We start from the raw sequence: 13,999 nt of genomic DNA, 5'->3' as shown, positions 1-13,999 counted from the left end.
ACCCTAGAACAGAGGCAATCACGTGTGGCATACTAGTTATGAAGGTGGAGCGTTTCAAGTTACAATATTTTTAAAGATGTAGTGACTAGAAGGATAACTTTCATTTCTTTAGAAATGCTACAATAAAAGAGACGTTTCATAATTCTAGAAAATTTACCCCAGACTTCTTAAATTAAATTCTTTAAATTAAAACTTATTTACTGTAGAATTTTACTAAATTAAAAAGGAAACTAAGTTCAAGCTGCATGGGATAAATAAAAAATGCAATCGAAGCAATGCAACCTGCCAAAAGTGAACCACAATAACATATTAAAACTCATATTATTAGCACAGTTGCTGAATGCAAACTTCTATACGTACAAAAGGAAAACATACCTTTTCCTAAATGTGTGTTTATGCTCATATATCTAGCTGTTCCCGTAAGACTCTTGTGTTCTCTGTATGGTATGTGTTTCTTTGTCTCTGGATCAATATATTCCTTTGCCAGACCAAAATCTATGATATGAATAACTTGCTGAGTTTTGTTTCCTGGTCGTCCTATTAAGAAGTTCTCAGGTTTTACATCTCTGTATATCAAGTTCTTTGAATGGACATATTCCATACGAGAAATCTTGATTCAAGGGAAAAAAAGGGGGTGGGGTGGGGTTAAGTTTATACTTAGATTTCAAATAGCGTAAGAAAACATAACAGAGGAAAGACAATTTTCCCAATGAAAACCACTTAAACAAGAAAATCTGTCTGAAATTATTTAATTCTTTCAAAGTATCAATATCAGTATATAGTTCCTCAAATACACATCCAATTGCGATTAAACATCTGTACTTCTAATAGTGGAGTGATAGAGGGTTATCTGTTCCCATAAATGTCTTCAGCCTCAGAAAACCCATAAACAGTCACAATGAATCAGAATCAACTAGATAGTGACTTTTTACTAGTATGGTCACTGAAAACAAAGTATGTGAATTGTATACATCAAGTAAACTTCATTAATAATTCTGATTGAAAAGGTTTACTGATACGAATTCTTTAACCTGAAAATACTAACATGCATTTATAATGTTACATTGTATACGTATTTAGCTCAATAACCAAGCGACTTTGACAATGATATTGGAATGCTTTAAGAGTATAAATTATTTTAAAAAATACTTAAAGCAATTTTCAGTATTTTTAATAATTTTTTTCCTTTATTAAAACAGCTTCTAACTATTCATTTTGGAACTCAACTCTAATAGGAATTAAATACACTTTATTAAACTACTTTACAAGTTCTCAAATAATGTTTGAGGTACAAACTTTCAAAAATAAAACATTATAGATGGAACAACTTAATAAAGATTAACAATGCAATACACACGAGTTTTCTTTTAATTAAAGAAATATTCCTTTAGAACACACCTTTAATCCTGAATATCATTTTATGACTATTCATAACCTATGCAAGCTAACCTTGTTGCTTTTGTGGGTTTTTCCTCCCTATTTTTAATTGAAAACGCCTAGGAGCAGAAATGTGAAATTTTCCAAAGAACATGGAAGTACAGAAGTAGAACTGATTAGTCAAAGGATATACCTTTTTTAAGAAACTTCTGCAACATAATCCTACTGGACTTAATTTAAAGCTGATTTAAACCCACTCTCTATATTGTTTTTCCATAGACTATTATAAATCATAGTAATTTATTAAGACTTATTAGTTTATTTCTCCTTCTGTAAGTTATCACCATCTACAATGAAGATTAAGAATGCATGTTTCTGAGACATTTCTTTCAAAGTAATCTACATGAAAAAGGTGCTAGAAGCAATTTTCAAATTCAGAAAACTGATCCTATAGAAATAGTAAGTCTTGCATATAAGTAAAATCATCTTAGCTGAGCTATTTTAACTTGTCTGCATATTACAAGACGACATATGAAAAGCAAAGCACCTTTATTAACCTGAATGCTCTGCAAGGTAATGTCACAAAAGTTATAATGTAAAGGAGTCCAAAAGTATTGCTGCAAAACCATAGAAACCTCAACTAAACCAAAACATCCAAACATGAAATTGTTTCTTATATTTTTGTTTTCATCTCTCTAAACATTCTCTGCAGATTCCCATGTTCTTCAAATTATACCTCATTAAAAGGGCAGGTTTGGCATCCTCAAGGAATTCAAATTATGTTCCCTTTAAACATTCCTTTAGTTTAGGGATCATTAAGAAGTCTAGAAGGAAAAGACCGGAGATATAGGGTATGTGGGATGAGGGTTTCCAGTAAATTTTAATTGGAGAACTCCAACTACCCTGTAAGAATGAGTAAGTGCATTACAGCGATGGATTAACAAAATTTTAGGTGAAATTTTCCTGACCTTTTTCTCCACAATGCCATTTTCTTAAGACATCTTAATAATAAGTCCCCATTATCATCCTGACAACTTTGAGAAAATCAATCAAGATAACTCTTTGGAATTCCAATAAATAGTGGTCAAAATTGCTGATCTGACCTCTCTGCCTTGAATTTGACAGACCACGCAGACCTCAGAAGTCACTCTATTGACTGGCCTTTTTTATGAAGGCATCCTGATGAGACTAAGGGCACTGTACTACAGAGAACTTGTTTTCAGGCATCCACTGATTGTGGTGACACGTGTAAGCATCGTTTCATCTGGGAGGTATAAACATAGGGACTATGGTAGACTGTGCAGAGGAGGCACCTTCGACAACAGAGACGCCCACATAAACTGATATGGAATGTATGGATTGAACCCTCAGTGACAATACTTTTTGACTAACCTGCATATCAATGCATGAACAAACCACCCAGTTACTCAAACGATGCCAAAGCATTCTGCTTTACTTACCAGTTGAATAGCTATCATCAGAACTGTCTTGAGGGAAAACGTTCTGTCACACAAATCAAACAAGTCTTCCAAACTAGGTCCCAGCAGTTCAAGCACCATGGCATTGTATTTACCACAAGGGCCAAAATAGTAAACTTGAGGTATACCATCTAAGAGAAAAGAAAAAGACATGAAATAATTTTATCAACTTAAATACCAAACTTTCCTTCCCAGGAAAATACTTAGTTTTAACACTATAGTTTTTAAACAACAGTATGATCATTGCTTCCGTAAAAATAATAAACTTATCGTAACCAAACCTCCCTCCTTAGATCTTACTCCTGATGCTCACATTGCACTCCGAGTACATCTCTATCACAGTGCTTACTGAAGTACATAATACCAGTGTTTCAGTGCGTGCCTTTACCACTTTACTATGGAAATCAACGTTTTTTGGAATCTAGGATTTTTAGCACTGTATTTCCATGGCCTAGAGAAATGCCTAGCATAGAAGACACTTTTATTGAAGAAGGAATCATTAATATCTTTAACCTTGTGTACAACCATTGAATGTAGGCAAGAAAAATGGAATTTTGCTCCTCAAATTAGGATAATGCTAGATAGCAAAGGTGGCATAATTAAGGTTCTATCAGTTGATTTATATACCATAAACTGAAAGAATTTAAGGAAAAAAGTCAAATCCTAACGTGCATACTGAAAGCTTCCATGGGTAAAATATTGAATGATGCCGGAAACATCAAAAGAAGATGGAAAAAACACACTGTGTCACTGCTCAAAAGCTGCCATTTCAAGGTAGCAATGTGAACAAGATCCACTTTTACTGAAGGAGAACATTTCAGCTACACTGAAAGCATTAACCAAAAACAAGGCGCCAGGAATTGATGGAATACCAAATGAAATGTTTCAACAGCTGGAGAAGCACACACACATCGATGCCAGGCAATTTGGGAAGACAGCTACTTGGACAACTGACTGGAAGAGATCCAAATTTGTACTCATTTCAAAGAAAGGTGACCCAATAAAATGCTAAAAATTTAGAGCAGTATCACTGATATCACATGCAAGTAAAATGCTGCTGACAACCATGCAAAAAGAGTTGCGGGAGTACATTTACAGGGAGCGACCAGAGGTTCAGGCCTGATTCAGAGGAGGAAATGGACCAAAAGATACAATGTCTGGTGTCAGAGGATCTTGGCTCAAAGCAGAAAATACTAAAAGGATGTTGTCTTGTGTTTTATTGAACAATGCCAGGGCATACGACTGGGTCATAGCAAACTGCATTCCCTAAGAAGAATGGGGAGACCAGAGTACTTAATAGTGCTCACGAAGAGCCTACACATGGATCAAGAAGCAGTTATGTGAGCAGAACAAAGGAATACTACCTGGTTGAAAATCAGCTGAGCAAATAACCAGAGAAGACGGATTACATGAAGAAGAATGCGTTATCAGGAATGGAAGAAGGCGTATAACAAGTTGTGATGTGCAGATGACAAAACCTTGCTTGCTAAATGGGAAGATAACTTGAAGCATTTGCTGATGATGGATTACATCCTTCACAGTGGATTACACTCAATAGAAATAAGACCCAAATCCTCACGACTGGAACAGGCGGGGGTTGTGTTTAGGGGCCATCAAGAACCTATGTGCAAAGGAATGAAACACCGCCCAGTCCAGTTGTCCCTATGCTTGAACTCATAGTTGTAGTAAGTACTGTGTCAATCCATTTCCTGAGTGCCCTCCTCCTTTCTGCTGCTCCTCCACTTTACCATACATGATGTCCGGTACATGGTCTCTCCTGGCATGCCCAAATATGTACGTCAAAGTCTCACCATCCTTGCCTCTAAGAAGTCTCTAGTCAAACTTTATCCGAGAGATCAGTTTATCCTTTTAGCACTTCATAGTATTTTCACTATTCTTTTCCCACAACCAAATACAATGCAGCGATTTTTCTTCTGCCTTCTTTATATTTAATGTCCAACTTTCACATCCATGAAGCAACTGAAAATGACCTGTTTTTTGTCAAATGTACTTTAGCCCTCAAAGAAACATCCTCGCTCTTCAATCCTTTAAAGAGGTCTTGTGCAGCAGATTTCCCCGATGCAACTCTTCTATTGATCCCGACTGCTGTTTCCATGAGCACTGAATGGGACTCCAAGTAAGACAGAGTCCTTGACAACGTCAGCCTTTGCTCCATTCATCATGATATTACATAGTGGTCAGTTGTGAGGATTTGGGTCCGCTTTCTATGGAGTTCTCATCTGAAACCAATGCTCATGGAAGCAGCAGTTAAGAGATCAAACAATGCAATGCACTGGGTAAATCTGCTGTACCAGAAGCAGGGGTGTTACTCTGAGGACTAGGGTACGGCTGACCCGAGCCGTGATATTTTTGATGCGTGTGAAACTGGACAGACTGAAGAAGTGGTGCTGGCAAAGAATACGGAAAGCACCATTTGGCTGCTAAAAGAATAAACAGATGTCTTGAAAGAAGTACAGCCATATGAGAAGAGAGTCAAACATGCTTGAGAATGATAAAGCTTTAGTCCTATAGTCACATGAGGAATTGAATTCTATCAAGAATTCGTAAGCTTAAAAGAAGTCTGAGCTTCAGATACGGTCATCATCCTGAAGTCCCACCTCTAGCTCAGTATGAGGAGGCCCTCAGTGGAGAAGTCCAGCTAAGCGGTGCCTGGATTCCTGCTCCAAGAAAACTAAGAGACAGTGAAGTCTCTTGTTTTAAGCCACGAAATTAATGATAATTCATTCAAAAGCCTTAGAAAACTAATATAACTACAAAATCTGGATGTAAATTAAAAAATCTGAATGTCCAGAACAATTTCAATTTTGTAACTAAGATATTTCTTTTAAACAAAGAGCTAATAGGTGATCAATTTACCTTAAAACTGCAATTACGTATTGATTCATGAGAAAAGGAACTTCCTCTACCTTATTATTCTCACTTTTACCTCTCAGTGTGTGGTTATTGTGCTTATTTTTGCAATTTTTAAAGCAAAAAAATTTCTAAATATAACACTCATTTACCATTATTATATTTTTAATAACCAAACTTTAACTGCCTGGTACTTTTCTTTTTAAAAAAAATAATTTTATTGGGGACTCATACAACTCACCACAATCCATACATACATCCATTGTGTGTCAAGCACATTTGTGCATTTGTTGCCCTCATCATTCTCAAAACTTTTGCGTTCCACTTGAGCCCTTGGTATCAGCTCCTCATTTTTCCCCACCCTCCCCATGCCCCTCCTTCATGAACCCTTGATAATTTATAAATTATTATTGTTTTGTCATGTCTTACACTGTTCAATATCTCCCTTCACCCACTTTTCTGTTTTTTCAACCCCCAGGGAGGAGGTTATATGTAGATCCTTGTGATTGGTTCCCCCTACCTCCTCATCTTCCCTCCACACTCCCGGTATTGCGACTCTCACCACTGGTCCTGCGGGCATCATCTGTCCTGGATTCTCTGTTTCCAGTTCCTATCTGTACCAGTGTACACCCTCTGGTCTAGCCAGATTTGTAAGGTACAATTGGGATCATGATAGTGAGGGGAGGAAGCATTAAAGAACTAGAGGAAAATTGTATGTTTCATCATTGCTACACTGCACCCTGACAGGCTCATCTCTTCCCCAAGACCCTTCTGTAAGGGGATGTCCAGCTGTCTACAGATGAGCATTGGGTCTCCACTCCGCACTCCCCCTCATTCACAATGGTATAATTTTTTGTTCTTTGATGCCTGATATCTGATCCCATCGACACGTCATGATCACACAGGCTGGTATGCTTCTCCCATATGGACTTTGTTGCTTCTGAACTAGGTGGCCCCTTGTTTACCTTCAAGCCTTTAAGACTCCAGGAGCTATATCTTTTGATAGCCAGGCACCATCAGCTTTCTTCACCACATTTGCTTATGCATCCGCTTTGTCTTCAGCAATCATGTTGGGAAGGTGAGCATCATGCAGTGCCAATTTAATAGAACAAAGTGTTCTTGCATTGAGGGAGTACTTAAGTGGAGGCCCAATGTCCATCTGCTACCTTAATACTAAACCTATAAATATATGCACATAGCTCTATTTCCACATCCATATATATATATGCACATACCTTTATTTAGACCTCTATATATGCCCTTTGCCTCCTAGCTCTTTCCTTTATTTCCTTTCATTTTCCTCTTGTCCCACTACCATGCTCAACCTTCATTTTACCATAATTTTTAAAGAGAGTTTGTGGAGCAAAACTTTACTCTTGTTGTTTATCCTATCACTTTAAATTATATATATATATATATATATATATATATATATATATATATATATATATATATATATATATATATAACTTCACTACAGGGGTGGAATAGAAAATATTGAATTGACAATAACCCTAGTCTGGTAACTACCACCACCGAATGGCTGCCTTCTACCCAATCTCTATAGTGTGTCTCGCTAGCTTTCTTATCTCTAATATTAGCAGATTGGTTTAGACTGATATTTACTTCTCTGCTCAAACATGGAATGGCTATAGAAAGTGGAAGAAAGGCTGAAGTCACAGAGCTGCATAGAAAATTTCAAAGAGCAGCCTGAGAAGATAAAATCAATTATTACAATGAAATGTGCACAGACCTAGAGTTAGAAAATCAAAAGGGAAATACACGCTCCGTATTTCTGAAAATAAAAGAACGGAAGGAAACAAATCAAGCCTCAAGTTGCAATACTGAAAGATTCTACCAACGAATATTGGGTTTTGCAGGAAGCATCAAAAGAAGATGGAGACCCCTGACTGCAGGAAGAGCAATGGGGGCTTGCAGGATACAAACCTTTCGGACACAAATGCTGAGGGCTAAAGGGTAAAAGGGCTGCTAGATAAGCAGGTTCTGGGATATGGCACCCTGAGAGAACAAGGGATTGGGCTGATGGATTATAACAGGTCCTGCTTGCTATTTAACAGAGGGATACCCATCTACTCTGGGTTGGGATACCAGTTAGACTTGAATTATTTGTATGGTCTTTCTCTTCTCTCCTTCTTCTCTTTATTTATTTATTGGGGGGGCATCTATCTATATAAGGATATAAGGAAGGCAGGATAAGCAATCCCAAGGAGACAGTGATGGGAACAATGGTTACATGGAGGGACATGGGAGAGGAGGAGCGGGGGGGGGGGCATTGAGCCAATCATGACAGGGACAGAGGAAGACTAAGGGTTCTAAATTTGATGTGAGAGGATGTCGTGTCCTGGTAGTGTTTGATCAATCAAAATATATCTAAGAGGAATTACTAATAGGTGAACAATGGGTAAACATGATAGGCAGGCAGGAGAAAAGAAAAGAACGTAAAATTATGTCTAGGTATAAATATAGGTGTGTAAATATAGGTGGATCTGTAATATATACGTAAATACAACAAGGAAGCAGATGGACTTTGGGCCTCTACTTAAATCTTACCTCAGTACAAGAACGTTCTTTTTCTAATAATGTTGTATTGTACAATACTTACCTTCCTGACGTGATCGCTGAGACAAAATGGGTGCATAAGCAAATGTGGTGAAAAAAGTTGATGGCGCCCTGCTATTAAAAGATATAGCATCTGGGGGCTTAAAGACTTGGTTTTAAACAAGCAGCCATCTCGCAGGGAAGCAACAAATCCTACATGGAATAAACACACCAGCCTGTGTGATCAAGAGGTGTTGACAGGAATAGCTATCAAGAAGGTCAAAAACAAGCAATCAAATTGATGAGGAGTGGGGACAATGTCAAGATCCCACACCCACCTGTAATATAACTGGGTAATCCCTCACAGAAGGGCCACATGGAAGGCATTATGAATCCAGAGTGCAGTACAGCACTGATGAAACACATTACCTTACTCAAGGTCTTTAATATTTCCTCCCCTCACTATTATGGTCTCTGTTTTACCTCATTAATCTTCTGAGACCTATGTTCATTTTATAACTAAGATTGTTCGATGCATGAAAGCCAAGATAGATAACCCTTCAGACACAGTACAGGAGCAATAATTCCCTGAGGGGAAGGAAAGAGACTGGGGCTGTGGGTGGGGGTGCTGACAGTAAGGATGACTGTATAATCCCACAGGAGGGGAGCAAATAACAGAATTCTTGGTGAATGAATGAATTGGCTAGGGTAAGACACGGCAGGGGGGAAAGACAAGATGAAGAATATATAGTAAGAATAATAAGGGCTCCTGGGGGTTAGGGTGGGGGAGGGAGAAGGGGAGGTGACAATCATGGAGTTCAAGAAAAAATAAAATATTTGGAAGCTGATTGTGGCACCAATTGTACAATTATGCTTTATCTAATCAAATTATCAATGTTATAATATCTGTAAGAGTACTTAATAAAAGGATTAATTTTTAAAAGACAGAAACAGCACGTGTACCAAAAAGAACTAGATGACATTCCACCATTTCAGGAGGTAGCATGTGAGCCAGAACCAATGGTGCTGACGGAAGAAGCTGAAGCTGCACTGACGCATTAGCCAAACACAAGGCTCCAGGACTGATGGAATACGAAATGACGTGTTTCAACAAGCTCACGAAGCACTGGGAGCACTCACTGTGCTACCTGGCCGACTGACTGGACGGGATCCCTATTTGTGCAAAGTAGGGATCGAAAGCCAGGTGACGCAACGATAGAGTGGTTCACACTACAGAACAATACCAGGCAAGTACAATTTTGCTGAAAATCTTGCAACAATGGCTGCAGCAGTACATTCTCAGGTAACTGTCAGAGGTTCAGGCCAACACTTAACAACTGTAGTGAAACAAGAGACAACAGAAAGGGGAAAGGAAGATGCAATATTATGATTATGGAAGGCAGGAATGTGAACAAGTTCAAACAACATGATTGGCCCTCTTAACAAAAAATAGATTCTGATATAACCTGCTCCCTCTCCCCTCCCCCAGCATTAACCTAATCTGAGTATGATCCACTCCTACCTACCAAGGCCATTCTTATTTCTTATATGTGTAAAAGCAGAAAGAAAGATTCAGAAATAGTGACTGAGAGGCCCACTCACTTTTTTTGCAACTCTGAATGAAGCCTTGTTTTTACTATGTCATATAAATAAAAACCTGAAGCTGGAATTAAGAATTATGAACAGCTCTCAATTAAGTTTAAAATTCTTTCTAAAATCTTTCTTCTCTATACCAGCAAACATTTTTAATTTCTTATGCTCTCAATTTAGCAGCCCCTAACTACTCATATATACTTTCTTTTGTTGCTTCTTATCTATGAGGCACTAGAAAAACTGACCATCAAATGTGTTTTAAAAATAAACAAAAAGTGTGCGTGTGAATGTGTGTGTACATGCACCAACTCACAGCACCCCGCTGAGACCCACAGCCCTAAGGTGGCTTCCTAGACTGCCAGAGTTGTTAGTGGGCTCCGCCTACCCCAGCCTCCTGTTCACAAACCCGCGTCACCAGCCACTGTGTCACTGATCATCAATGGTGCTGTCTGTGAAATAGGATATTATGCAATTTGGACACTGTGGAAACACCTGTGTCGTAAGAGGCATGGGGTTCACGGGCAGACTGGCTCAGGAACTGCGCTATAGTCCATGGCCCAGGCAGTCCTGCTATACACACACCTCAGGTGAGCACTCAGTTAGTTCGGGCTAGGCTCATGCAGAAAAGGTAAGCTTTCCAATAAGAACCTGCCTAGGGAGGGCCAGTGTCGGCTCAGGAGGCTGACAGCTCCCTAGTCAGTGCTGAAGCACTGAGCACACACTTTTCATCAGCACCCTGCAGGCAAAATGGACATGAGACTGACTGAGTCCTAGGAGCCAATGCTGTTCTTTTATGAAACCCACTAGAGACCTAGTATAGAATATCTGTAGGATAAGAAATTACCACAAGGTCAGCAGTTCAGACTCACTGTCATCAATTCAATTTCAACGTATGGCAATTCTATGGGGTTTCCGAGGTTGTAAGTCTTTTATGGGAGCAGACAGCCTCCCTCATCTTTCTCCCCTGAATGGAGTTGCCGGTGGGTTGGAACCACTGACCTTGCCTAATCCAGAGCGCCACCAGGGCTCCTTTGTTTTACTAAAAGAATGCCAAATGTACTTTCTGCTTCTGCTCCATGTCTCCATGTCTCCATCCCTAATAGTTGAAGTTACTGAAAGGTGATTTCTGAATAAGGTAGCACTTGTTTTGTTTTTTCTTAAAGACAGATTTCTTTCACATTGTTTTTGTGACACAGGTGCAGGGGGAGGAGGAAGTCACTGTTTTAAGTGATGCAAAGTATTTATTGAGCATCTACTATGTGCCTAAGTTTTGAGCTAAGAATAATGAACACAGTAGTAAAAACGTAGGTCTCTTTGCTTTTGCTGACATAACTTTACATATCTAAATACATCACTGAGCTTTAAACAACAAATGTATGCTACTACGATGCTGTATAAACACATCTTTATTTGGGAAGGGGATGGTACTCAAGAAAGGAGATATAGTTTTCAGGTGTAAAGAACAGATTCAAAGATATTCATTCTTCCTTTTAAATATTTAATAAAATCTCCTTATAGTCCCTGTTCCTGACATCCTCCGGTTTAATGAAAGAGATAAGATGAACTCTTCCAATGACCACAGTAGGATAAAAACTTTATTTAAATAGAAAATGTAACACATTGCTTTAAGTTTATAGTAGCAATATATTTGACAGTGAAATAGTCATAAAAGAATTCATGAGAAAAAGGTGATATTTGAGCTGGGCTTTAAAAATTTAGGATTCTAAAGGATTATAGGGGTCAAGTATGCAAACTCTAGCCATGTGGAAACAGCAGGACAAAGGCTGAAAGACCACACAGCATACTGGAGAATAACTGGTGATCCAGTTTGGATAAAACAGAGTGGGAAAACGCTAGGGTGATAACAGACGGTGGAAACCTTACATGTCACACAAATGCCATAGACGAGTGGTTCCCAACCTTCCTGATGCCACGACCCTTTAATACAGTTCCTCGTGTTGTGGGGAGCCCCCAAAATAAAATTATTTTTGTTGCTACTTCATAAACTGTAATTTCGCTACTGTTATGAATCAAGCAACCCCTGTGAAAGGGTCGTTCACCCCCAAAGGGGTCGCGACCCACAGGTTGAGATCTGCCGCCATACACAGAAGGAAAGGTGCTACTGAATGTTTGGAGGAAAGTTAAAAAGTCATGAAAGAACTTATGCTGTAATACAATTAGTCTAAGCAATAATGCATACTGTGGATTAAAGTCAAAAATGGGAAAAAATGTTACAAAACTGCAACAGCACAGAGGTCATTAGGGCTTAAATTAACAGAGTAGTTGTAAAAAAATCTAGAAATAAAAGTATGCAAAATACCTACCAATGTCTATGGACTGAAAATACAAATTAATATTCATATTAAGAACACAGTGGTAACAGCAAAATACAATATTTGCTCTCAGAAAGCATTTGTAAATTTGCTCTATAAATTTATATTTGGAGAGTGGGAGTGGTAGCATAAAAAATGAAAACAGGAAACACGTAACCTAAGTAATTCACATTTTAAAACTCCTCAAGAATATTAAAGTGTCTACAAAACTTATTACAAAAGGCTCTACAGAATTTATTTTTCTCATTTTATAAAACAGCCCCCCAAAACCTGTAGAGTAATAATATTTCACTTTTATGTGTGTGATTTTATTTTATTTTTAAATTGGGGTTGTTACCAGTATTAAAAACTAAAAGCAGAAAGACGAAGATTCCAATTGGTGGCCTATCCGCAATCTTCAATATCAAATGATACATAAATGATGGGTACAGAAAAGGAACCACAATAACCTAACAGCTTAATGAATTACCATAAAGTCACTTGATTACATCAATGGTTCATCAAAATTAAAACAGGAGTAAATGTATGTACTACTTTTTAAATATTTACTCATTAATTCAATTATTACTTATGACGGTTTCTAAAAGTCATCTTTCTCAGACTTAGAAGAAACATTTTGACACCTTTGAAATAAGTTATTCATGGATATTTTTAGCTAACTGGAACCAAGAATACCACATAACTATCAAATTCCAAAGATTAGTACCAAAGTGCAAGTGATTGCCTTTAATACTTTCTATAGTGATGACAAACATGAGTTCAAACTGCAATTTTTTTTTAAAAAACCTCACTTATTTAAAATCACAAACCCAAAAGAAATTTAATTATTTTCCCAGATATAAGAATGTGGTAATCTTTTATATAATATGGTAATCTGTTATAGAATCTCAAAAATGTTGCTTCCACCAGGCAGAGATGATAATGAGAGCATGTACTGAGTGAGACAGAATAAGAATACAGCTCCATGACCCCAATTCTACCCTACAAATCCGGCTAGAACAAAGGATGTACACTGACTCAGACAAGAGCTCCAACGCAGAGAATCCAGGACAGATAAACCCCTCAGGACCAATTATGAGCACAGTGAAACCAGGAGGGGAAGGGGTAGGTGGGGAGGAAAGGGGGAACCAATCACAATTGTCGACATATAGCCCCTCCCAGGGGGGCGGACAACAAAGTGAGTGAAGGGAGATAGCGGTCGGTATAAGACATGAATAAAATTTTTTTTATAAATTATCAAAGGTTCCTGAGGGGGGCAGGTGGTGGAAGAGGGGGCAAAATGAGCTGATACGAAGAGCTCACGTAGAAAGAAAATGTTTAAAAATCAAGATGGCAACCTATGTACAAATGTGCTTGACACAACGGATGGATGTATGCATTGTGACAAGAGCTGTAAGTGCCCCCAGTAAAATGATTTTTAAAAAATACAGATCCAGCTCTGACATTAATGTTAGTATAATTTATTATTTATTTCTCTTATAGCAGTCATAATTACATGTGTACATATAAAATGACTTGGTATTCTGCAATTATATGCATGAGGTTTCCGCCAAAACATTTTCAAAGTCCCTGGGGGACGGACAACAGAAAAGTGGGTGAAGAGAGACGCCGGACAGGGCAAGATATGACAAAATAATAATTTATAAATTATCAAGGGTTCATGGAGGGGGATTATGGAGGGTGGGGGGGAGAGGACCTGATGCAAAGGGCTTAAGTGGAGAGCAAATGCTTTGAAAATGATGAGGGCAAAGAAGGTACAGATGTGCTTTAATACACAATTGATGTATG

At 38.2% G+C, this 13,999-nt stretch overlaps 1 protein-coding gene across 9 annotated transcripts in view; it reads right to left on the bottom strand.

Moving 5' to 3' along the window:
* CSNK1G3 (casein kinase 1 gamma 3) overlaps positions 1–13,999 on the bottom strand; it is a 148,477-nt gene that overhangs the window by 59,074 nt on the left and 75,404 nt on the right. For all 9 annotated transcript variants that reach the window (XM_075541456.1, XM_075541455.1, XM_075541454.1 and 6 more), the window contains exons 5-6: positions 2,838–2,986; positions 376–610 (exon numbers count right to left, since the gene is read on the bottom strand). In XM_075541456.1, the coding sequence (XP_075397571.1) occupies positions 376–610; positions 2,838–2,986 (384 nt within the window). The remainder of the gene's footprint in view (positions 1–375; positions 611–2,837; positions 2,987–13,999) is intronic.

The sequence above is a fragment of the Tenrec ecaudatus genome, chromosome 2 (assembly GCF_050624435.1).
Source record: "Tenrec ecaudatus isolate mTenEca1 chromosome 2, mTenEca1.hap1, whole genome shotgun sequence".
Taxonomy (NCBI): domain Eukaryota; kingdom Metazoa; phylum Chordata; class Mammalia; order Afrosoricida; family Tenrecidae; genus Tenrec; species Tenrec ecaudatus.
The sequence above is the reverse complement of the archived record's forward strand: the minus strand, read 5'-3'. Positions and strand labels throughout refer to the sequence as shown.